Here is a 25,683-nt window from a genome sequence, read left to right on the forward strand (position 1 = left end):
GGAAGGACGTCTGGAATGATGTCTGGAAGGTTGTTCAGCTATCCGGTCTAATTAGCATATTATACTTTTATTATTATTATAGATTGTTAACACAAGTGGCAAGGTTAAGTTTCAGTTACCTGGAAACAATTTGTTTTCTGGGACAGAGGTCACCAGGATCATTGTCCTCCCACTCTCAGGCCAGGACCTGCTGAATTCCCCTCTGAAGCTGAGTCCTGAGACCAGGGAGCAGGGTGGCAGGAGGCCTAAGTCCTGGACAGGAATCTTGCCTGAGTCAGAGCCAGGTGCCACAGAAATGACTGAGAAGTGTCAGGGGAGGCTGAGCCCAGGGAACCACGGCTGGGCAGTGACCTTGCCTCCCTCTCGCCCAGTGGCAGCCTTAGAGCTCAGGTCCGTGGACCTGCAGAGCCCCAGGAACAACAAGGCGCATCACACGCAGGAGATGGGCCTGAAGCGGCTCATCGTGCGCCGGGGCCAGCCCTTCACGCTCCAACTGCATTTCAACCGACCTTTCCACTGGGGGACCGACCACATCACCTTCGTGGCTGAGACCGGTGGGTTCCCCCTCCCCAAGGCAAAGCCCACTTGTAGGGCACCTACCTCTCCTTCCTGAGCCTCCCTTCCTCTCTCCTCCTGGGATTCCCCAGGACCCCGTTACTGCTCAGCACCCTATTACTGTTGCTAAGAAAAGATTTGGCCAACTCAGCAAACTGAAGTTGTGATAGCAACGACCAACCTTTAAATATACTACAGGCACTGTACTAAACTTCACACACGTTAACTTATTTAATCCTCATGACAAAACTCCCAGGTGGATACTATTATGATCCCATTTTACAGATAAAAAACTGAGGCCCAGAGATCTTGAGTGGCTTGCCCAAGGACACACAGTGGCAGTAAAAACCTGAAACCAAAAGCCATTAGCAGCAAGTGGTGGGAGAAGGTGAAGGTCACATAGACTTCAAACCTCACCTGGGGTCATTCTTTCCTACACAGGACCGGCACCCACGAAGCTGTCAGGAACCCGAGCTACCTTTGGACTCACCCAGGCTCGACAAGGGAATGCCTGGAGTGCTTCTGACTTCACCATTGACTCCAACTCCCTCTTTGTCTCCCTTTTCACACCAGCCAGTGCAGTCATTGGTCCCTACACTCTGAAGATAGTCATCTCTCAAGGCCAGGGTTACAGCATGACCCACCCAGTGGGGACTTTCATCCTGCTTTTTAACCCTTGGAGTGCAGGTACAGCATGCTCACAGGTGGTAATGCTAACCTGATCCACTGGGAATGTTCTGTAAGGTTCTACCTAGAAAGCCCAGAAGAAAAAATGCTGCATAGCTATGCAGTACATTCCCTTGTGCTCACTAAAAATCATCTTTACAAGGAATTTTTAGTGCATGATGAAAATGTTCATGGTGTGATTAAAAAAAAAAAATCTTACATTTCCTCAGGAAAACATAGCACTATTGAGTATGTTACATCCTATGGAGAATTTCAATCTTCGGTCACAGTGTTACAAGACCTTGGTTTTGGTCCCATAAGCTCTCTTTGAAATGATGTCTGTTGTCCAGTGAGGTAGATTAGGAGATGGAACACAATGTGAAATGTAATTGTATTAGACACATGTGCAGAGAAAGAGAGAGTGCTCAGAATACACCAAAATGTGTCTCTGAGGAGTGGGAATGAGCGATTTTCATTGTCTTCTTTCCATCGTCAGTATTTTCCAAATTTCTACAACAAGCTTGCTGCTTTTACAATCAGGAAAAGGTAATTGCTATTTTTAAAAAGTATACATTTTATATGTCTGGCGTCTAGAAAAACGTAGTATAGACTTTTAAGGGGTCCACTCTTGATTTCTATTGCCATCAACCCATTGCTTCTCCTTTTTCCAGCAAGAGACTTCCATTACCGCTTTTCATTTTTATTGCCCTGTTCTTTGGTTTGGGGCTTTACCCCCTCTATCACTCTTGCCTGTTCAGAGGACGACGTCTACCTGCCCAGTGAAATACTGCTGCGAGAGTATATCATGACGGACTACGGCTTTGTGCACAAGGGTCATGAACGATTCATCACCTCCTGGCCCTGGAACTACGGGCAGGTAACACTATCCCGGGAGCGTGGGCTCACAAAGGCTGCCAACAACATTCAGGGCATGCGGTGCTGGACCAATTTCCCATCCGGTGAGGTGGGCAAGGAAGGAAAGGGAGATGCCTTTCCCTCTCAGCTGTTAATATTTTATTATGAACAACTTAAAGCATAATCGAAGTGGGCGGGCTACTGTAGTGAACTTTCATGAACCTGCCTCTCAGTTTCAATAGTGATCAATTTATGGTGAATCCTGTTTCCTCTACCCCAGGGGTTTGCAAACTATAGCCCACGGGTCAAATGTGGCCCATTGTTTTCACATGGCCCACGCACTAAGCATGATTTTCACATTTTTCAATTGTTGAAAAAGAATTTAAAAATAATATTTTGTGGTGTGCAGATTATATGAAGTTCAAACTTCAGTGTCCATAAATACCATTTTATGTATTTATTTATGTTAACCCTCACCCAATGATAATTTTCCATTGATTTTTAGAGAGAGTGGAAGAGAGAGGGAAAGACAGAGAGAAACATATCGGGTGGTTGCCTCCTCCTGCACGAACCCTGACCAGGGCCCAGGCCAGGGAGGAGCCTGCAACCAAGGCATGTGTCCTTGACAGGAATCGAACCTGGGACCCTTGGGTCTGCAGACCAACGCTCTATCCACTGAGCCAGATTGGCTAAGGCCATAAATACTATTTTATTGGAACACAGCTATGCTCATTCATGTAGGTATCATCTGTGGCTCCTCTTGTGCTACAGGGGCGAAGTTAAGTAGCTGAGACAGAGTCCCTCTGGCCTGCAAAGCCTGAAATAGTTGCTATTTGGTCCTTTACAGAAAAAGTTTGCTGATCCCTGGTCTATACTCCTCCCTGTTGCCCCACCTCCCCCAGCAGCTCATCACTGGATTTATTTTGAATCAAATAATAGTTACCATATCATTGAATCCAGGAATACTTCAGAATATAGCTCTAAAAGATGATGACTCTTTCTGAAAAACGGAACCCCGCAATATATACAAGATGAACAGCAATCTTTAATAACATCAAATATCCAGTCAGTGTACAGAGCGGGGGACCTTTGGCTCTGGCCAACTCTTCTGCTCCCAACCACCAGCCACAGCTGGTGCCGTTTCTCTCTGTCCACACACCAGGAGGGAAGAGTCGGGGGCAGCAGGGAGCCCGATGGAGGAAGATCAGCTTCCCAGTTCAACTGTGACAACCTGTGCACTTTTTTTGAAACCGAGACAAATGCCAGTGCATTTGGCAGCCAAAAGGACTGTGACATGTCACAAACACGTTATAAACGAATGTCATGAGCTTCACTGGCTTCTCCCGTGCTGAACCCGCTACCTGACTTAAAGGCTCTCCACACGCCTCTCCCTCTCCTCACAGGCCTTGCCCTGTGTTTATCCATCTGATCTTTTCCCACGAGCCCTCTAGAAATGAGACTCTCCAGGCCCCTGTCTGTGGTACCCACCCGCCATGCTCAAAGACTCCCCTCCTCTCTCCTGTCTACCTCACCCTTCAAAGCCCACCAGCTCCAATAGCCTTCTCCGATCTCTTCAGCCAATGAGGATCTTTCCTCTCTGAATGCTCTTTGTGTTTTCCACCAGCACCACACAGGTCAGTGTTTCAGAATTCTCATTTTGATTTACAAGCTCTTCAAAGGCAGAGTCTTGTCTGATATGAAGCCCCACCCCCATACACACCTTCCCTAAAAGTCTGTTACTTCCTTGAAGTTTCAGCATTTTAGACGTTTTTTAGTCTTTCCTTTTTTTTCTCCCTTGCACCCACTTGGAAGTTTGAAGAGGACATCATAGACATCTGCTTTGAGATCCTGAACAAGAGCCTGTACTTCTTAGAGAACCCAATCAAAGACTACTCGCAGAGGAACGACGTGGTGTACATCTGCAGGGTGGTGAGCGCCATGGTAACGACAGAAGCTTCCCCGCCCATCTGAGGGCCCTCGGAGCTTCCCCTGGGCAGGACGGAGACCCACCCATCTGTCCTTTGCAGATCAACAGCAACGATGACAACGGCGTGCTGCAGGGGAACTGGGGCGAGGACTACTCCCGGGGGGTCAGCCCACTGGAGTGGAATGGCAGCGTGGCCATCCTGCGGCAGTGGTCAGCCAGGGGCGGGCAGCCTGTGAAGTATGGACAGTGCTGGGTCTTTGCAGCTGTTATGTGCACCGGTGAGTGAGGGGAGATGGGAGTGCAGAATCACTTACTTAATCTTCATGATAACCCTTGCAGGTCGGGCTCTGATATCTCTGTTTTCACTTGAGCTAACTGTGGCTGGCCCACAGCCCCATAGCTAAGGAGAGGTGGGCACTCGGCTCTGAACCAGCACACTCTGTAGTCTTGAGGAATCCTGCACATTTATGTTGCAATCACCCCACAGTGTCCTTGACGGAACTTCCTTCTGCCACCTGCTTAGGTTTCTCAGCTCCAGGTGAGCCTGGAGTCAGGACAGGTTGGGGGAAGCTTGAGGTGCAAGAGGATGGTCTGGGAGAGCTGATCTCACCCGTAGGAGAGCTCCCAAATACGTTCAGAGACATTCTTGAGGAGCTACCATTAGAGATTTCTACTTTACTAACTACCCTGAAGGTGCATTGATGGTTTGTGCATTATCCGTTGTTTATAATTTAGTGCAAAGTCATTGCTCAGGTTGTCTGTAAAGATGAGGGAAGACGGAGAGCACTGAGGTGCCTGCCTGTCTTCCCCAGTGCAGGGCAGGAGTACCTTACACCGTGCTGCCTGCCACTCTGTGGTGCTCAGCAAATGTTGGCTGAACTTTGGGCTGACTGTGAGTTAGAGAATGAGGGAGCACAGAATGGACAGAGACAGGGAACAAAGACAAAGTCCCAGGTTTTCTGAGAGGGGCAGCATAGCTTGGCAGCTATGTGTAGGTGCTGCCGGCAGAGAAGAGGTTTAAATCTGAGTGTTCAAATCAAGCGACCTCGCGTTACACATCTGATTTCACTATAAGATGCTCAGGACAGTGCCAGCATTTAGTAGAGTCAAATTTACCCTGGGGTGGCGAGGCAGGTATCATGGAGGAGGGCTCGGGCCATTAGACCCTGAGATGAGCAGGAGAAGGTCTAGATATGTGTCCTTGCTCCACCTCTGAGCCTGTCACCACTCCCAGGCCCAGAGTTCTGGGGCCATTGAGGTGGGTCTAGCTCTCCTCCTTGCGAAAGGTTTGTGAAAAGCCCAGGAGCTTTGCTGGGAGTGGACAGGTGATTGAAGACAGGTGGTGCCCCTTGGGCTCTTGAATAAATGGAAACAAAAAGATTGGCCACTCTCAGTAGTCCTTTTACGTTTCAAAGTGCTGTAACCCTCCCAGCGGCTTCTTCTGAGCAGATGATGGCATAAACCTTCCCTCTCTGGAAAGGTCACACCTGGCTCTTGGATTGATTTCCTCTGACCCTGGGCAGGTGTGCAGGTGTGTGTGTGTGGTGGTGATCGTGGTGGTGTCACGCCCACTTCGTGTGACTAGATCTGTGAAATCTTAACTCAGCTTTAAAAAGCCTTTGCAGCACACCTTGACAGCCACAAGAGGATGCTGTTGCCTTAACAAAGATGGCCATTGCCTCATGGTTCTTGCAGGCTCCCTTTGTCTTTGATATCTTCCCCTTAACTCTGTAAGTCTATCTTTGCTCTTCTATCCATTCTCTGATTTGTTTCTTACCTCCGCCAAACCCTTGTCTTTCTGTAGAATTACAGATTCAGAATTTCAGGACTGAAATCATCTGGCTCAGTTCCTCATTTTGTTTCATACCAAGAGACGAAGGCCTAGATAAGTTAAGCTACTTACCTAAGGTCACACAGCTTCTCTTCTGAAACTGGCCACAGCACTCAAGTTTTTTCTTTTCTTTTCAAATTATAAAATGTTTTAGGTCCTCTGTTTTTAATTTGGGAAGCTGATGAATGGGAAAAGCCCTAAATGATAAATTGAATTGTTGTTAATTGTTGTTAATTGTGACCCTCAAATGATCCCCCCCAACCACCATCACACCCCGCCCCCCCCGCAGGAAGGAGACCATTGATAGGACAGGTTGCAGCCAAGTTTGGGGGCTTGGGTGTGGTGCTCTGAGGATGAAGGAGTTGCAAGTATGGATCTGCAAGTATGGATTTGCCTTCTTTCTCTCCTCCAGCTAGAAAGTTAGAAAGCGTGCCTGGAATACCAGTGATTTGGCTTCAAATGATTCTCCATGCTTTTCTTCTCTTTAGTAATGAGATGCTTAGGTGTTCCAACCCGTGTGGTTTCCAATTTCCGTTCTGCACACAACGTGGATGGGAACTTGACCATAGATACCTACTATGACCGAAATGCAGAAATCCTGTCAACTCAGAAACGAGACAAAATATGGTAAGGGGCGCTGTCTCCAACAGATCTCTGCTCTGTCCACAGGAAGGTAGGGAAACGCTGACCTGGTTCTCTCTAGCTGGAGGCAGTATTGCCCTGTATGTTGTTGCTGATGCTCAGAGAATAAGTTCCCAGCCCAGGTGACTCTTCTGGGTAATTAGGTCATCACATCAGACTCATTTCAGAAACAGAAGAACATCCTGAAGCCGGCAACCAAATGAATGACAGATTGTGCCTCTGAATTCTGAATTCAAAGTCTGCACTCATCTTACTCTTCCTATTTTCGGTCTTTCTGTTTGCACTGCTCTCTGTTTAGAAGAGCTACCTGCATAGTTCCTTCAGTCTCTCTTGACTTCTCCTCCTCCCTGCCTCACTCCTCTGCTTGTGTGCTCGCACGCATGCGTGTGTGCTTGTCTAGGCCTTAGTCTCCTGTGTCTCTGGGTGTCCTTTATTTTTGTATCTTTAGTCTCTTCCTGCTTCCCCAAATCTGATTTCCTTTTCCAGCCAGTTTCCAGGTAAGACCTTTGAGTTGCATTTCGAACTAGCTGCTGTCCCTCCCTGAGCTCCTAGAGGGCTGAAACTTCTCGGATTCAAGAATCAGGAGTGTATCTGAGAAGACTCTGTCGCTCCTGTAGAATTCTGTCTGCGATTCATAGCCTGAATCTAATCACGAGGAAACACCAGACAAGCCAAAAATGAGGGCCACTCTGGTAAAACAAACCAACACTCTATTCAAATTTCAGTGTAATGAAACAAGACTGAGGAACTGTTCCGGATTAAAGGAGACAAGGAATACTGGACAACTAACTGCAATGTGTGATCCTGGACTGGGTGGAAAAGAAGGCTACAACTATTGATCTAACTATCATTAGGTCAACTGACAAAACTGAAATATAGACATAAATCAGATTTTAAAATTATTGTGTCAATACCAAATGTATGAGGTAAGGGAAGATCCCTAGTCTAAGGAAATATACACTGAACTAAAAATTTGTATATTTATAAATATATTCTCCATATCTGTACTGTAGGAATTTCCATGTCTGGAACGAGTGCTGGATGATCCGGAAAGACCTCCCCCCCGGATTCAACGGGTGGCAGGTTCTGGACCCCACACCCCAGCAAACCAGCAGCGGTGAGTGAGGACCATGGTGGAAGGGTCTGGGCTTTGTGGAAAGGCTGACCACGTGACAGGCCACGTGAGCAAAAGGCCAGAAAGAAGAGGTATTTTCCCCACTTTATCCCCTTCCCAAAGTCAATGCAGAGACAACTGTGGGTCAGGGGTCTGACTTTGACATTGACAGCTGGGCCACCCAGATAAGTCACTGGTCCTCTCAGTTGCTTCCTCACCTGTAAGGTGGGGAGGAGGATGCTGATTGCTGCTTCACGGGGCGGGGTGGCGGGGGGGGGTTGTGTTGGGGCTGTGAGGCTCTGCTGAATTAATGGGAACTGGAGAGTGGCCTTCATGCCACTGCCCCTCCCTACCCCATCTCCCTTCTTCCCACAACCACATCCAGCGCCCCTGGTCCAGGTGTCAGCAGCCAGGCTAGCCTGCCACAATGCCTGTTCCCCGCACAGGGCTGTTCTGCTGTGGCCCTGCCTCCGTGAAGGCCATCAGGGAAGGGGAGGTCCACCTGCCCTATGACACCCCATTTGTGTATGCGGAGGTAAATGCCGATGAGGTCATTTGGCTCTTTGGGGATGGCCAGGCCCAGGAAATCCTGGCCCATAACACCAGTTCCATCGGGAAGAAAATCAGCACCAAGTTGGTAGGATCAGACCAGCGCCAGGACATCACCAGCTTCTACAAGTACCCAGAAGGTATCCAGGGCCCGGGGGACTTGGGAGGAAGGTGGTATATCTCCTTTGTGCTACCTCCCAATGGGAATGGCTCCCATGGCAGGGTTGCTGGATTTAGCCAATAAAAATGCAGGGTGTCCAGTTAAATTTGAATTCCAGATAAATTCAGATAAACAAATATTTTATTAGTATAAGTATGTCCCAAATATTACATGTGAAGTTCTTATACTAAAAATTATTTGTTGTTTGTCTGAATTTCAAATTTAATTGAATGTCCTTGATGTTACCTGGCAACTGTATCCTAGGGTCACATCACAGACTCCTTCTGTCCTGGCATTCGGGGTGGCAGCAAGGGGAGAGGTAGATGCACAAGGAGGGCAAGGGCTCCGGGGCCTGTGGAAGGGAGTAGATGTCCCCGTGGAGAAGGCTCCGAGGGTAGAGTCAGGCCACCTGAATACTAATCAAGGGCTTGCTATGTTCTAGCTGGGTAAGTTTGGACACATTCTTACCATCCCCTTGCCTCTACTTTCTCATCTGTAAAATGGGTTAACAGTATTTCAGAGGGCTGATGTGAGGGTTAAGAGAATTAATACACAGAAACGACTTAGAACAGTGCCTCTGATGCACAGTAAATGTTCTAGAGAAGTCCAGCTTGGGATAGTTGGGGTTAAGACTGAATGTTGAATAGCCCAGAGGGGGGCCAAAGCTGAAGCTTTAAAAGGCTTGAGCATAAAAGGCTTCTCTCTCCCCCCCAGCATCCTTACTTCTAATATACTCGGTGTCCCCCAAAGTGTGTATACACACACTTTGAATAATTATAAAGACAGTGCTTATTAAAATACATTTCATTTTCAAAACTGAGCTATCAGTTATTCAAATGTGTATACATATTGGGAAGTGAGGATACTGGGGGGAGAGAGAAGCCTCTGGGTTTGATGATGATGACAGTGATGACAGCGGCAATATTGATGACAAAGGACAACTCATTTAACCCAACGTTTCGGCAAGTCTGTGAAGTAGGGAGATAGCCCCAGGTTGCAGATGACAGAGCTGAGCACTGAGAGAGTAAAGGCCTGTGATGGAGGGAAGATTTAGACCCAGCACCAAGCAACGCCCATCTCCATGTTCTCAGCCATGCAGCTGTGTTGCCTCCCACGCAGCTCTTCCTGTGGTTGGGGATTCAGGAGGGGAGCTGTGAGTTGTCCGGTGGCTTGTTTTTCCAAAAAGGTCATTGGTGCCCTCAACCTCTCCCGCTGATGTCTTCCCGGTCTCTCCTTTCTTCCAGGATCTCCCGAGGAGCGCTCTGTGTTCATGAAGGCATCCCGGAAGATGCTGGGCTCAAGGAGGGCCTCTTCCCCCTTCCTGGATCTGCTGGGGTCCGGGGGCTTCCGGGATCAGCCCGCGCTGCTGCGGCTTCACCTGACCAGGACCCCTGAGTGGGGCCAGGACCTGCTGCTGGCGCTGCATGCCAGGAGGGTGCCGCACAGAGCCCACCCCGGGGGGCCCATCAGGCTGGAGGTGCGCTTCTGCGCACAGGCCCTGCTGCACAAGGGTGGGACCCGGCAGCCCCTCTGGAGGCAAAGAGTGCACTTGAACCTGGACTTTGGGGAGGGTGAGTATGAGGCAGGCCTGGAAAGTTATCTACAGGACGGAGGGGGACGTTGGGGCCATGAACAAAGCTGGGCTGGACCAGCCAGATCACACAGAGACCCCCACGTACGCACACACACACCTCTGATGCCATCCCACCAGGTGAAACACAGCAGCGACCTCTGGAGCAGTGGGGGCAGGGCAAGCCTGCTCTCTGTCTCTCTCTTACATGCATACACACAGACACTTTCACACCCATCTAGACTCGCACACAGCTCCTCCTCCCCCCACTTTCTAGACCCATTCCCTAGACTCAAGGTGTCTTTTGTCTGTGCTTAGAGGTACAGTGGCCGCTCTTGCTACCCTACGACAATTACAGAAACAAGCTGACGGATGAAAAGCTGATTCGCGTGTCTGGCATCGCCGAGGTGGAGGGGACGGGGCGGTTCATACTGGTCCTGAAAGATATCTCTCTGGAGCCTCCCCACTTATCTATTGAGGTAAGGCATCTGGACACTGACGGGACCCGGGGGCTCTCTGACTCACCCAACCCGGGGGTTGGGGGTGCAGCAGCGAAAGAGACACAGTCACTGCGTTGACACCAAATGGATGATCAAAGCGCAGTGGGGCGAGAGAAGCGCCGTTTTGCGCTCTGTACAAAGCGCGCGAAGGCTTCCCAGAGGAGGTGACGTTCTGCAGAAGGTGCAGGTGGAATGCAGGCTGTAGGAGGACACTATACAGAGAGAGGAGAGAGAGAGGAAGGCATTTTAGGTAAGGAAGCAGCTCTGCAGAGGCAGAGACAAGAAAGGCAATGACTGGGAGATGGAGTCGGGGAGAGAGATTTGAGAGAGACCACAAGTCAAATTCTAAAGGTGACTGCTGATAAGATGGGGTGGCAAGGAAGAGGGGAGCAGATGAAGGATGAGCCTCGGATTTCAAGTTCAGAGGCTTGCGTGGCTGGCGAGGCCACTGGACGAGGAAGGAATACAGGTGATGGAAGGACACACGGAGGAGTGCAGGGTGTTCCCCACCTCCTATTACCGGGACTTCCTTCCCCTGAAGCCTCCTTCCCCCACCTTCCCCTCCTGCTCTGGAATGCATCCCCTCAGCCTAGTCCCAACCTGGCTTTGCACCTGGTGGCTTCCCAACAGCACACCCGATCCCCACTGAAAAGGAGAACTGAGCGACCCCATGTCATAAACCACCTGGCCGCCTGATGGTTTTCACTGGGCAGGCTGCCCGGCAAGTGATGCCAGGCAGCCTCCACACACAGTGGGCGGGATCTCAGTGCAGGCAGCCTGGTGCCCCGGTGGGAGCCTGCCTGTCACCTGAAGCCTGGTTACAGCAGGACCCGACGCAAACACATCAGATGCCAGTTGGCTATTACATGGTCCCCATTAGGTAAGGGACCCGGGGATGATGTGTGTGACTATGCTGGATTCCTGTTCCTTTTACCTGTTCTACGTTGACACCCTCACCAGAATACAAGGGACATGTTTCTTTTTAACGCAGCATTCCTACAGCCACAACCAGCAGGTTGGAGCTGGCACTTACATTGAAAGCTAATTGCCATCCGGAACTAGATGGTAGAGAGGGAAATAAGATTTCAACTTGGTGCCCATTCCGAATTGATGGTGGCTTCTTTCTGAGACAGGCCAGGGGGTGTGTTAACCTTGAATACTCTCATCTCATATTCTTTTCTCCCAACTGCAGTGTCTTAGCTCTAAATAAACAGTCCCTGGTGGTCAACAGAGGGATGGGGAGTGAGGTTACTGAATTGGAATGCAGAAATGAGGTCAGTTGCCCACAATATCCCCGTCTTCTCTCCACACAGGTGTCTGAGAGGGCTGAGGTGGGCAAGCCACTGAGAGTCCACATCACCCTCACCAACACCCTGACGGTGGCTCTGAGTCACTGCACGATGGTGCTGGAGGGAAGTGGCCTCATCCACGGGCAGGTTTCAAATGAGTAAGTGCCATCGTCTCTGATAAGAGGTTCCTGGTGGGGTCACAGGATGACCCTCAGGCCCCCCAGTGGTACCTCTGGGCACCGTGTTCCCACCCTCCTCAGGGAAGGTTGGCCTGTGCTGTTGGGAGGTGGGAGGTGCTTGCCGACCAACCAGGTTACCCACCACAGTTACTCAATGCCCTAACAACCCCTTTTTTTACTTTTAGCCTTGGGACTCTGATGGCGGGACACACCATCCAAATCCAACTGGACCTCTACCCCTTCAAAGCTGGCCCCCGCCAGCTGCAAGTCCTCATCAGCAGCAGCGAAGTCAAGGAGATCAAGGGTTACAAGGACGTCTTCGTAGCAGCAGCCAGGCCTTCTTGACAAGCCCCCTCAGGAACGCTCCCTGCCCTGATCCAATTTCCTGACACCTCCAACCCCTCCCCAGGTCCCACCCTGCCCTCCTGACGCCTCCCTGCACCCTCAGCCCCTCATCAAGACCACCCCTCCCCTTCTGACACCCTCCCTGGCCTCTTGCAGTCCTTCCCCTGCCCCTGCCTCCATGACCTCGCAGTCCCTCCCTGGCCCACCTGACTCCTGAAGGGGTAGTGTTATCTGTGCTCCTTCTCTCTCCTCTTCCCCGCCTGCCTGGGGGTATATGAAGCTTCCTTATAATGGCTGTGCATCTTGGAAGGAGACAATAAAGACGTCTTTGATTGATCACTGGTTTTCCCGCTTCCGAGCTAATAAGCTACTTATTGCCACCAGCCTGTCCTCTTGGCTGCCTGCTATGTGGTCGGGCCCTCCCTGCCCTGTTTGTCGTCTCTCTCCCTCTTTAAAGGATCATGCACAAAATAAGCCCAACAGGATCCCTCGAACTCAGCCTCTCTGGAACCAAGTCTCTGCGTGGAAATTGTGGGCTTGCAGGCAGAGGTAGAGGAGCTCTCAGGAGGACAGTGGCTGCAGTGCTCCGGGGCCTGGACAGAAGCTGCCCAGCGGGACTTCTCTGCTGCTGGCCTGAGAGCACAAGGACAGCTGGGCAGGCCACTCAGGGCGGCCCCAGGATAGATGGCTGCTCCCCAAAACAGGCCCTGACCCCCATCTTCCCCTCTCCGTCCCTCACCCACTTACTTCCCCTAATCTTTTATCCTCTCCAAGTCACCCCAACTGGCCCCAGCATCTCTTTCTTTCCACTGTTTTTGTTATTTTAAGGACAGGGAGCCGCTCCTTTGTATTTTCTTCCTGTGGCGCTCAAGAGCAGTTGTGCTCATTCCAGATAATTTGGAAAGAACAGAAAAGGGGGAAAGAATAGTCACTGATGTACACAAAAATGGCGACGGAATAGAGTCGGGTTTGGAGTCTGTTCCTGGGGCGGAGAGTCGGAGCAGCAGAGGCTCGCAGAGGGAGTGTATGTGGGCAAGCCAAGGGACAGCTAAACTCCAGGAGAAGGCGGGGGAGTGCTGGGCAGTGTTCCTCTGACCGCGCAGCACCCACAGGGGCTGGGTCCCCTCCTGGAGCTGCGGGCTCGCCGGGCGCCTCGCCATCTTGCAAGGAAAGGAGGATTTTAGTGGAAACCTGACTTTCTGCGACAACTGCAAACACGGAACTGCTGGGAGCACCAGACCACCGGTCCCCTATCAGCGCAAACATTCGGATTCAAAGAAACTCTTCACTGCACCACGGAAAGGTCAGATTTTGTCTGAAATAAGCTGCGGTTTCTAATCCCCGCGGTGGGTGAGGGAAGCGCTGGGTGAGGGAAGCGCGGCAGCCACAGGACCGGCAGGAGCCGGGAGGTCTGTGCCTAGAAAAATCGGCGGCAGTTGGAACTGCCGTGATCCGTGAATGAGGAGGGGGGTCTTCTGAGCTGCTAACAGAAGTGACCTCTTGAAAGCAACTCATTTTAATCTGACGAGGAGGGTCAGACTAAGATTTTTCAAAGGAGTGCAGGCTCCTTAGTCTGGGGCACAGACCCACAGTCCGCACACCTGGGCTCTTTCCGACTCCGATTGCTAAGCCCAACACATAGAAAAACCCAGGTGGAAACCCTGAAAGACTGCAGGGGGAAGGTGTTTTTTCGGAACCTGGGGACCAGAGCTGCTTGTGACCATCAGAGAGGCAGCTCTGAGGCGCATACCTCCACAAACCGGTAGTGAGTGCCATAGAGGGGAAAAAAGAAAAGAAAAAAGAGCTAGAGAGGCCCGGAAGTCAATTCAGAAACACTGCCACCCAGGGGCTGAAACGCTAATTGTCTCTGGTGTAATAAAAAATAAATACGAGAAATTAAGACACGGCTGGCTTAAAAAGCAGGACTGGCTTCCAACACTGAGGAGCCCTGGAATGAAGCTGAACTGAAATACCGCCCAGACTGGGAAAAAGGCGTACCAAACAGAATAATAGAGGAAGTGAATGACAGCCGCTACTGCACATTTTAGTCTTCCTATTTTTTAATTTTCAATTCTTTTTTCAATTTTTAAAATTTTTTATTCTCATATTTTTTTATTTTCATTTTTTGCATCTTTTACTTAAGAAACCAATTTTTTTTCTTTTTCCTCACTCGATTTTCACCTTTTTAATTATTACATTTTTATTTTCAACCAGCACTATTATTACTATTATTTTACTTTTTTTTTTTTTAATGTCATTTGATTTTCTCTTTCTTTTTTTTTTTTTTGGATTAGTGTCCTACATTCGATTTGCATCTTTCCCTTATAATCGCTTTACCCTATCTCAAAGCTAACATTATGCCATCACTCTCCTCCTAACCTTTCCCATTTTGGTCCCCAGTTTATCTTAACCCTTTCTGGCTTTAGATTTTCCCTACTTTTTCAGTTTACTCCCTGCTAAAACTTCACCCTACTTATATATCTAATTCCCAACCCCCTGCTCCAAATCCATACAAACCTCTCTCTATGCTACCTTAAAAAAATTATTTTTCTCTCGGGCCTTTTGTTGTTGTTTGCTTGAATGTTGATTAGTTTGAATTTTTATGCTTTTTTATGAGATTGTTTTGATTATTCTTTTTGTTGGTTTGGTTGGTTCTTTTGTTTGCTTTGTTTTTGTTTGTTTTTTACTTTTGTTTTCCCTTGCCTCACTTGATATTAGCTGCTGTTGCAGTTTGTATTAATCTCCAGGCTCGTGTTGCTGGAATTTGCTGGGAATAGTGGTTGTTCTAGTGGAGTTTACTCCCCATATATATAGTTTGTTCCCCTTTTCTCTCTTAGTATCATTCTTGTCTCTCTTACTTTTTTTTTCTTTTCTTTCCTGTTATTTCTTTTTCTTTTCTTTCTTTCTGCTCTTTTCCCAAGTTCAGATTCACACTCTTTGTGTTTTTTTTTTTTCGTTGTTGTTCTTTCTTTTTACTCTCCCTCTTCCACTCCTATTCCCTAATTTGTCTTTCTCTGGTGGTTACCTTTATTGGAGGTTATTAATATCGTGAATACAATTCTGTTCAGTGCCTTGTCTGTTGTGCCTGGTTGTGTTGTATTTTATACCTTTAAATCAACGCCAGAGAGAGAAATCTATATAACCAGACATCCGGAGAAGAGAGACCATGAGGAGACAAAGAAACAGCCCCCCCAGGAAAGAGAAGCAGGCATCACCAGAAAAGGAAGTAAATGATTCAGAGGCAAACAACCTATCAGAGAAAGAATTCAGAGAAATGGTCATAAAGTGGCTGAAAAGGATGGAAGACAAATTCGACAATATGAGTAAGAACCAAGAAGAAATGAAGAAGAACCAAGAAGAAATGAAAAATGACATCGCTGCTGTAAAGAACTCAATAGAAAGCATCAAGAGTAGACTAGATGAAGCAGAGGACCGCATAAGTGAGCTAGAAGACAAGATGGAAAAAAATACCCAATTACAACAGCTTCTAGAAACAAAAATTAGAAAGATTGAGGAGAGCGTAAGGGAACTTCGGGACAATACAAAACAAAACAACATCAGGATAATAGGGGTGCCAGAAGGAAAGGAAACTGAGCAAGGAATAGAAAACCTGTTTGAAGAAATAATAACAGAAAACTTCCCTGATATAGGGAAGAAAAAACCCACACAAATCCAAGAAGCTCACAGAGTTCCAAGCAAAATGAACCCCAAAAGACCGACGCCAAGGCACATTATAGTTAAGTTGGCAAACACCAACGACAAAGTAAGAATCTTACAAGCGGCCAGAGAGAGACAGACAGTTACATACAAAGGAACCCCCATCAGACTAGCAACTGATTTCTCAACAGAAACTCATCAGGCCAGAAGGGAATGGAATGAAATATACCAAGTCATGCAAAGGAAGGGTCTAAATCCAAGAATACTGTACCCAGCAAGGCTATCAATCAAAATTGAAGGTGAAATCAGGAGCTTCACAGACAAAAAAGGACTAAGGGAGTTTATCACCACCAAACCAGCAATGAAAGAAATGCTAAAGGGTCTGCTGTAAAAAAAAAAAAAAAAAAAAAAAAAAGAAAGAAATAGGAAGCAAAGAAGGTACACAGGGGTATAGAATAAAAATGGCGTCAAATAAGTACCTATCAATAATAACTTTAAATGTAAATGGATTGAATGCCCCAATCAAAAGACACAGGGTAACAGACTGGATAAGAAAACAAAACCCAGATATCTGCTGTCTACAGGAAACCCACCTCAAAAAAAAGGATGCATACAGACTGAGAGTAACGGGATGGAAAAAGGTTTTCCAGGCAAATGGAAATGAAAAAAAAGCTGGGGTTGCAATACTTATATCTGACAAATTAGATCTCAAAGTGAAGGACATAACAAGAGATAATGAAGGCCACTTCATAATACTAAAGGGAGAAATCCAACAAGAAGAAATAACTCTGGTAAACATATATGCACCCAATACAGGAGCACCAAGATACATTAAAAAACTCCTGGAAGATATCAAAGGAGAGATTGACAGTAATACAATCATAGTAGGAGACTTCAATACCCCACTATCACCATTGGACAAATCCTCTAAACAAAAAATCAGCAAAGAAACATCAATCCTAAATGACTCACTAGAACAGATGGAATTAATCGACATCTTCAGAACATTTCACCCCAAAGCCACAGAATATACATTCTTCTCAAGTGCACATGGGTCATTTTCAAAGATAGACCATATGTTAGGACATAGGCAAAGTCTCTATAAATTCAAGAAGATAGAAATCATATCAAGTATCTTCTCAGATCACAGTGGCATAAAACTGGAAATCAACTACAATAAAAACAACCCAAAGAAATCAAACACTTGGAGACTAAACAGCATGTTATTAAACCATGACTGGGTTACCAAAGACATCAAGGAAGAAATAAAAAACATCATGGCAACAAACGACAATGAAAACACAACAATCCAAAATCTATGGGACACAATGAAAGCAGTCCTGAGAGGGAAGTTCATAGCTCTACAAGCCTACTTCAAAAAACAAGAAACAATGGTAATAAATTACCTAACCCAACAACTCAAAGAGTTGGAGAGAGAGCAACAAGATAAGCCCAGTGTAAGCAGAAGGAAAGAAATAATAAAGATCAGAGCGGAGATAAACGACATAGAGACCAAAGAAACAATACAAAAGATCAACAAAACCAAGAGCTGGTTCTTTGAAAGGATAAACAAGATTGATGGACCTCTAGCCAGGCTCACCAAGAAGCAAAGAGAGAGGACCCAAATAAACAAAATCAGAAATGAAAGAGGTGAAATAACAACAGATCCCGCTGAGATACAAAGGATTGTTACAAAATACTACGAACAACTCTATTCCAACAAACTGGACAACCTAGAGGAAATCGACATATTCCTAGAAAAATACAACCTTCCAAAACTCAATCAGCAAGATTCTAAACAGCTCAACATGCCAGTAACTATGGAAGAAATTGAAGCAGTCATCAAAAAGCTTCCGGCAAACAAAAGCCCGGGGCCAGATGGCTTCACAGGAGAGTTTTATCAAACTTTCAAGGAAGAACTAAAACCTATCCTCCTCAGACTATTCCAAAAAATTCAAGAGGAAGGAACACTTCCAGGCTCCTTCTATGAAGCCAGCATCACCCTAATACCAAAACCAGATAAAGACAACTCAATGAAAGAGAATTACAGGCCAATATCCCTCATGAACATTGATGCCAAAATCCTCAACAAAATTCTAGCAAATCGGCTCCAGCAGTACATCAGAAAGATCATACACCATGACCAAGTAGGATTTATTCCAGGAATGCAAGGATGGTACAATATCCGCAAATCAATAAACGTGATACATCACATAAACAAATTGAGAGATAAAAATCACATAGTCATATCAATAGATGCAGAAAAAGCATTTGACAAAATCCAACACCCTTTCTTGATAAAAACTCTCAACAAGGTGGGAATAGAAGGCTCATACCTCAACATAATAAAAGCTATTTATGATAAACCCACAGCAAACATCATACTCAATGGGCAAAAACTAAAACCATTTCCCCTAAGAACAGGAACAAGACAGGGATGCCCACTCTCACCACTCCTGTTTGACATAGTACTGGAAGTATTAGCTATCGCAATTAGGCAAGAAGAAGAAATAAGAGGCATCCAACTTGGAAAAGAAGAAGTGAAGCTGTCCTTATTTGCAGATGACATGATATTGTACATAAAAAACCCAAAAGATTCCATCAAAAAACTAATAGACTTAATAAATGAATTCGGCAATGTAGCGGGATACAAAATTAACGCCAAGAAATCTATGGCTTTTCTATACACCAATAATGAACTTACAGAAAGAGAGACTAAAAAAGCAATCCCATTTACCATCGCACCAAAAAAATTAAGATACCTAGGAATAAACTTAACTAAGGAGGTAAAAGACCTATACGCAGAAAACTACAGGACACTGAAAAAAGAGATAGAGGAAGACGTAAACAGATGGAAGAACATACCATGTTCCTGGATTGGTAGAATCAACATCATTAAAATGTCCATACTACCCAAAGCAATCTACAGATTCAATGCACTCCCCATCAAAATACCAACAGCATATTTCACAGACCTAGAAAGAACTCTCCAAAAATTCATCTGGAATAAAAAAAGACCCCGACTAGCCTCAGCAATCCTCAGAAAGAAGAATAAAGTAGGTGGGATCTCAATACCAGATTTCAAGCTGTATTACAAAGCCACTGTTCTCAAAACAGCCTGGTACTGGCACAAGAACAGACATATTGATCAATGGAACAGAATAGAGAACCCAGATATCGACCCAAACCACTATGCTCAATTAATATTTGACAAAGGAGGCATGAACATACAATGGAGTCAAGACAGTCTCTTCAATAAATGGTGTTGGGAAAACTGGACAGATACATGCAAAAAAATGAAACTAGATCACCAACTTACACCATACACAAAAATAAACTCAAAATGGATACAGGACTTAAACATAAGACGGGAAACCATAAAAATACTAGAGGAATCCACAAGCAACAAAATATCAGACATATGCCACAAGAACTTCTTCACTGACACTGCCCCTAGGGCAATGGAAGCTAAAGAGAAAATTAACAAATGGGACTACATCAAAATAAAAAGCTTTTTTACAGCAAAAGAAACCATCAACAAAACAACAAGAAAGCCCACCGCATGGGAAAACATATTTGCAAATGCTATCACTGATAAAGGTTTAATCTCCAACATCTACAGGCAGCTTATGCAACTTAATAAGAGGAAGATAAATGATCCAATAAAAAAATGGGCAACAGACCTAAACAGAATATTTTCAAAAGAAGACAGAAGGAAGGCCAAGAGACACATGAAAACATGTTCAAAGTCACTTATTATCCGAGAGATGCAAATCAAAACAACAATGAGGTACCATCTCACACCTGTCAGAATGGCTATCATCAACAAATCAACAAACAACAAGTGTTGGCGAGGATGCGGAGAAAAAGGAACCCTCGTGCACTGCTGGTGGGAATGCAGACTGGTGCAGCCACTGTGGAGAACAGTATGGAGTTTCCTCAAAAAACTGAAAATGGAACTCCCATTTGACCCAGTAATCCCACTCCTGGGAATATATCCGAAGAAACTAGAAACACCAATCAGAAAGGATATATGCACCACTATGTTCATAGCAGCACAATTTACAATAGCTAAGATTTGGAAACAGCCTAGGTGCCCATCAGCAGATGACTGGATCGGAAAACTGTGGTACATCTACACAATGGAATACTATGCTGCCATAAAAAAGAAGGAATTCTCATCATTTGCAGCAACCTGGATGGAATTGGAGAACATTATGCTAAGTGAAATAAGCCAGTCAATGAAAGAAAAATACCACATGATCTCACTCATTTAGGGATAGTAAAGAACATTATAAAGTGGTGAACAAAAAGATAGATACAGAGACAGTAAAGCATCAAACAGACTTTCAAAGTACAGGGGGAAAGTTTGGGAAAGGTGGGGGAGTTATGAAATCAAATGAAGGACTTGTATGCATGCATATAAGCATAAACAATGGACGCAAAACTCTGGGGGGGGAGGGCATGTGTGGGTGTGGGGTGGGGGGTAATAGTAAGATATGTACACTTATAATACCTCAATAAAAATATTAAAAATATATATATATAAAAAAATAAAAAAATAAAAAAATAAAAGAATAGTCACTGATGGCTCCCCCATCCCAGAAGAAATCTCTGCTAACATTTTGCCATATATCTTCTGGTCTCTTTCCCCCTTTCATTGTGTGCATGTGCTTTTCTTTCCTTTCCTTTCTTTTCTTTTTTTTTTTCTTTTCTTTTCTTCTTTCTTCTTTCTTTCTTTCTTTTTCTCTTTCTTTCTTTTTTCTTTTTGTTGTTTTTTTGTTTTGTTTGTTTTGTTAATCCTCACCTGAAGATATCTTTTCCATTGATTTTTAGAGACACTGGAAGGAAGGAGGGGAAGAGAGAGAGAAACATCGATGTGAGAGAGACATATTCATTGGTTGCCTCCTGCATGCACACTGACTGGGGCTGGAAATCAAACCTATAATACAGGTACATGCTTTTTTCGATCAGGAATCGAACCCAAGACCCTTCAGTCCCTGGGCCAACACTCTATCCACTGAGCAACACTGGCCAGGGCCGTGCTTTTCTTAATTGTTGTCAATATTGCAGCTGTTCCCCATTTCTCTTGCCCTTTGCCCCCTTCACCTAGCCCACCCAGGCCTTCACCACACTGTGTTCATGGGCTATGCATATATGGGTATATGCTCTTTGGTTAATTTCTTCCTGTCTCTCCACCTTTAAGATCTGTCAGTCTATTTCATGCATCCATGTCTCTGGATCTATTTTGTTCATCAGTTTATTTTGTTCATTAGATTCCACATGTAAGTGAAATCATGTAATATTTATCATTCTCTAACTGGCTTATTTCACTTAGCATATTAATCTCCAAGTCCATCCATATTGTTGCAGAGGATAAGAGTTCCTTCTTTTTTTACAGCTGCATGTATTCCATGGTGTAAATGTACCACAGCTTTTTTTATCTATTCATCTACTGATGGGCACTTGGGCTATTTCCAGATCTTAGCTATTGCAAATTGTGCTGTTATGAACATAGGGGTGCATATATTCTTTCTGATTGGTGTTGGATATATTCCTAAGAGTGGGATCACTGGGTCAAATGGCAGTTCCATATTTAATTTTTTTAGGAAACTCCATACTGTTTTTCATAATGGCTGCACCATCTGCACAGCCTCACCAGCCCTTGTCATTTGTTGATTTGTTGATGGTAGCCATTCTGACAGGTGTGATCTTGAAGCATAGGAAAAACTGCTGTTTGAAATTTTCTACTAAAATGGTCCTTTGTTCTGTGAATTAACGCTGCTATTCTTGGCTTCTGTAAACACGCTTGCTCGAATAACAGGGAAAATGAGCTCACTTATCTGGTCCCGCAAGACCTGTTTACCCAAAGTACTAAGCCCATTTTAGAGAGGCCGTTAATCATGAATGATACACAATCCCCAGACGGAGTTATCAATACTGGCACCAGGCCAGGCCTTGAGATATAGTCTCGCTGCCCCCATCCCAGCACATAGGGCTTTTTGTAAAGCCTGCAAAAGGTCCAGAAGCCCCATCCCATATTTGGGAGACAAAGACACTGGGAAAGTATAAAGGGAAAACTTCCTCCATGTTTTTTTGCTCAGACTTTGAGAGGCTACTCCTCTGAGACCGCCGGCGTAATAAAGACTCCAAATTTGGCTTACCAAGACGTCCTCTGTTCAGCTCGCTGATTTACAATATAACAATATCTCATTGTCATTTTAATTTGCATCTCTCTCTGATGACTAGTGAGCATTTTTTTCATATGTGTATTGGCCATCTGTAGGTCCTCTTTGGATAAGTGTCTATTCAGGTCCTTTGCCCATTTTTTAACTGTATTGTTTGTCTTCCTGGTGTTGAGTTGTATGAGTTCTTTATACATTTTGGAAATTAACCCTTTATCAGATGTATTGATAGGGGCAGAAATAGAATGTTGGGGAACCAGCCGAATTGTAAGAAATATTAATCATGCTCTGTTAACGTGATTGTTTTTGTTCTGATTAGAGACGGCACATTCTAACCTGGCTGGCAGCTGCACTCAGGGCCTGGGAGCTCACCTGGAAGTGCAGCCCTTCCTCCCCATTTGCAGCTGCCTATTATCATGGAAAGATTAACAATTTTGTTGCAGAAACCAGAATCATCAGCCCTTTGAGGACCCCAGGCTTTGCATATCACTAAGCCCTTTGAAGACCCCCAGCCCTTTTGCATATCTGTAAACTGCCCACTTGCCCTTTTGCCTACTTTCCTTTATACTGCTACCAATATAGGCAGCCGGCTTATGGTGGGGCGCAGAGCAGATTTCCATGGATGACCTGCTGCTCTCCCGTATTGCTGGCAGTATTGGAATAAACGCTCATAATGATTCAACCTATTGGTTACAGTATCATTGGTGAATATGTTCTCCCATACAGTGGGCTCCCTTTTCATTTTATTGATGATTTCTTTTGCTCTGCAGAAGCTTTTTATTTTGATGTAGTCCCATTTGTTTATTTGTTCCTTTGTTTCTCTTGCTCTAGGAGATGTATCAGTGAAAATACTGCCATGTGAGATGTCTGAGATTTTACTGCTTATGTTTTCTTCAGGGATTTTTATGGTTTTGTGACGTACTTTGATGTCTTTTAGCCATTTTGAGTTTATTCTTGTGTGTCATTGTGTCTTTTTAAGTTATCATTACATGGCTATCATAAAAAAGACAAGAGAGCCCTAGCCAGTTTGGCTCAGTGGATAGAGCTTTGGCCTGCAGACCAAAGGGTCCTGGGTTTGATTCTGGTCAAGGGCATGTATCTCAGTCACAGGCTCTTCCCCGGCTCAGGTCCTGGTCGGTGCTCGCGCAGGAGGCAACCAATCGATGTACCTCTCTCACATCGATGTTTCTCTTTGTCTTTCCCTCTCTCTTCCACTCTCTCTAAAAATCAATGGAAAAATATTCTTGGCTGGGGATTAAAAAACAAAACAAACAAACAAACAAACAAAAAAAGACAAGAGATAACAAAGGTTGGTGAGGATGTGGGGAAAAGGGAACCCTTGTGCACTATTGTTGGGAATGTATATTTGTTCAGCCATCATAGAAAATAGTATAGAGTTTCCTCAAAAGTTTAAAATAGAACTACTATATGATCCAGCAATTCCACTTCTGGTTATATATCCGAAGGAAATGAAACCACTATCTCAAAGAAATATCTGTACTGCCGTGTTCACTGACAATAGCCAAGATAGGGAAACAACCTAAGTGTCATTAGACTAATGGACAAAGAAGATGTGATATATACACAATGGAATATTGTGCAGCCATGAGAAACAAGGAAATCCTGCCACTTGCTACAACATTGATGGACCTTGAGGGCATTATGCTAAGTGGAGAGAAGTCAAATGGGGAAAGTCAAATACTGCATGATCTCACTTATACAGGCATGCCTGGGGGATATTTCGGGTTAGGTTCCAGACTACTGCAATAAAGCAAGTGGTAATCTCTTTGCTGGTGGAGAATCTTGCCTTCAATTTGCAAAATGCTACATCTGTGAAATTCAATAAAGCAAAAGCACAATACAATGAGGTATTCCTGTATGGGGGATCTAAAAGAGCTGAACTTGTAGAAACAGAGTGTGGTAGTTACCAGGGGCTGGGAATGGGAGAAATGGGGAGATGTTGGTTAAAGGATATAACCTTCTAGTTAGAAGAATAAATTCTGGTGATCTAATGTACAGCATTGTGATAATAGTTAACAATACTGTATTATATACTTCCGATCTTAAATGTTCTCACCACAAAAAAAGAAATGATATGTGATATGATGGAGGTGTAACGGAGGTAATCATATTGCAATATGTAAGTGTTTCAGATGAACATGTTGTATACCTAAAATTTACACAAGGTTATGTGTCAATTATGACTCAATAAAAAAATTGTTATCATTACAAATTGACATCTCTCCATTGTGGAAAATTGAGGCCACCCAGAAGCGCCGAGAAGGAGCACATCCTCCCGCGGATGCTCAGGCATGGCTTCTTCCTCCGCTCCTCACCTGCTCGGTGAGTCTGCAGGTTCACTCGGCTCCTCTCTCCACCCTCCGCCCCTGCTCCTCCTCCATTCTGTTTTGTATTCATTTTGCTTTTGCAGGCTGCTTTGGGCAGGAAGGGCAGGAGCCTGCACACCCACACTCCACCCTGTGTGCAGCTGCACCTGTCCCCACGAAGTGCCGAGGGCATTTCTATGGGGCTCTGTCACTGCTGTGCCAGGTGGCTCCCTGCCCGCCCACAGGAGACCGGGAACCTGAACTGGCTCCTATGGAAATTTGAAACTTGCTCCCTTTACAGGGTGGTGGGTCCTCCTTTGCTTAGTCACTGTCCCTCCTGTCTGGTGATGCAGGGACTTGTGTCACTGGAGGGGATCAGTGGGCAGGCTTTCTCCTGGGCCTCCCAGGGGCATGGGGATATTAGCCATCTCTGCCTTCATAGTTGATCTTTCAAATATTTCCTCTCTCCCCAACTAAAAATTGGCTTTTAAAAATGTATTCCCAGGGCCCAGGATGCTGGGGTCCCTGCCACTGCTGGAGAGTGCCCTGAGATTAGGCCTGAGCAGCTCCACTTCCTGTCCTGGCCCTCCCCTCATCCCACAACAAACCGCTGGGGTCACCTGGCCAGGCAGTTGTGCTCACAGAGAAACTCTGGAAAAAGAATTTTTTTTTTTAGTCTTTACTGTTGAAAGTATTATATGTCTCCTTTGCCCCCCATTGACCTCTTCTAGCCCCACCCCATCCCCCACCCCAGGCCTTCACCACCCTATGGTCAGTGACCAGGGGTTATGCATATATGGCAAAAGAAATTTTCAGGAGCAAGGAGGCACAAACCAGGCCAACAGCACCCTTGTCAAGTGATTGCTGTCTTTCCACCCACTGCGGCGGTCACAGAGACCTTGTCCTCATATCCTTTTGGCTGGTAGTTTTGGAGTCCCTGCTATTCAATGTCATGTGTGATACAAAGGAGAGAGCTCTGGACAGAGTTTGGGCTCTGTCATGGTGTGATCCTGGCTCCCTCAGTTGCAAAATGATAGCAACAATAAAACAGTGCCAGGCCTTTCTTCCCTCAGAGGGTTGCAGTGAAGATCAAATGAGAATATTCTAAAGATCTTGGTATCATATGCAGAGGTCCTCTGATGAGTTTAATCACCTCTCCTGGGTCACTGCCTCCATTTCAGGGGGTGGAAAGAGGAAGGAGGCAAAGGATCCCACCTGGATCTTTCAATTCTGGCTCCCCTTTGCAATTATATGTCGGGACCTCTTTACCTTCTCTTCAGACCTGGGCACTACAGAGCCAAGGACCCTGAATCTACAGACAAGGAGGCTAGT

The 25,683-nt window shown here is 45.7% G+C and overlaps 1 protein-coding gene and 1 non-coding gene across 2 annotated transcripts; one reads left to right on the forward strand and one right to left on the reverse strand.

Moving 5' to 3' along the window:
• The first annotated feature begins 295 nt into the window (after positions 1-295).
• Positions 296-12,182, forward strand: TGM7 (transglutaminase 7). The gene is made up of 12 exons (XM_008143231.3): positions 296-554; positions 997-1,242; positions 1,980-2,098; positions 3,889-4,017; positions 4,104-4,281; positions 6,323-6,461; positions 7,490-7,593; positions 8,037-8,279; positions 9,544-9,870; positions 10,188-10,348; positions 11,683-11,816; positions 12,023-12,182. Exons 1-12 carry the CDS (start codon positions 296-298, stop codon positions 12,180-12,182), a joined length of 2,199 nt encoding a protein of 732 aa, XP_008141453.2.
• Positions 1,436-1,560, reverse strand: LOC129149208 (small nucleolar RNA SNORA25). Its single transcript, XR_008556202.1, has one exon. It is a non-coding gene; the product is annotated as a small nucleolar RNA SNORA25 (small nucleolar RNA).
• Positions 12,183-25,683: the final 13,501 nt, after the last annotated feature.

This window comes from Eptesicus fuscus, chromosome 5, assembly GCF_027574615.1.
Source record: "Eptesicus fuscus isolate TK198812 chromosome 5, DD_ASM_mEF_20220401, whole genome shotgun sequence".
Classification (NCBI taxonomy): domain Eukaryota; kingdom Metazoa; phylum Chordata; class Mammalia; order Chiroptera; family Vespertilionidae; genus Eptesicus; species Eptesicus fuscus.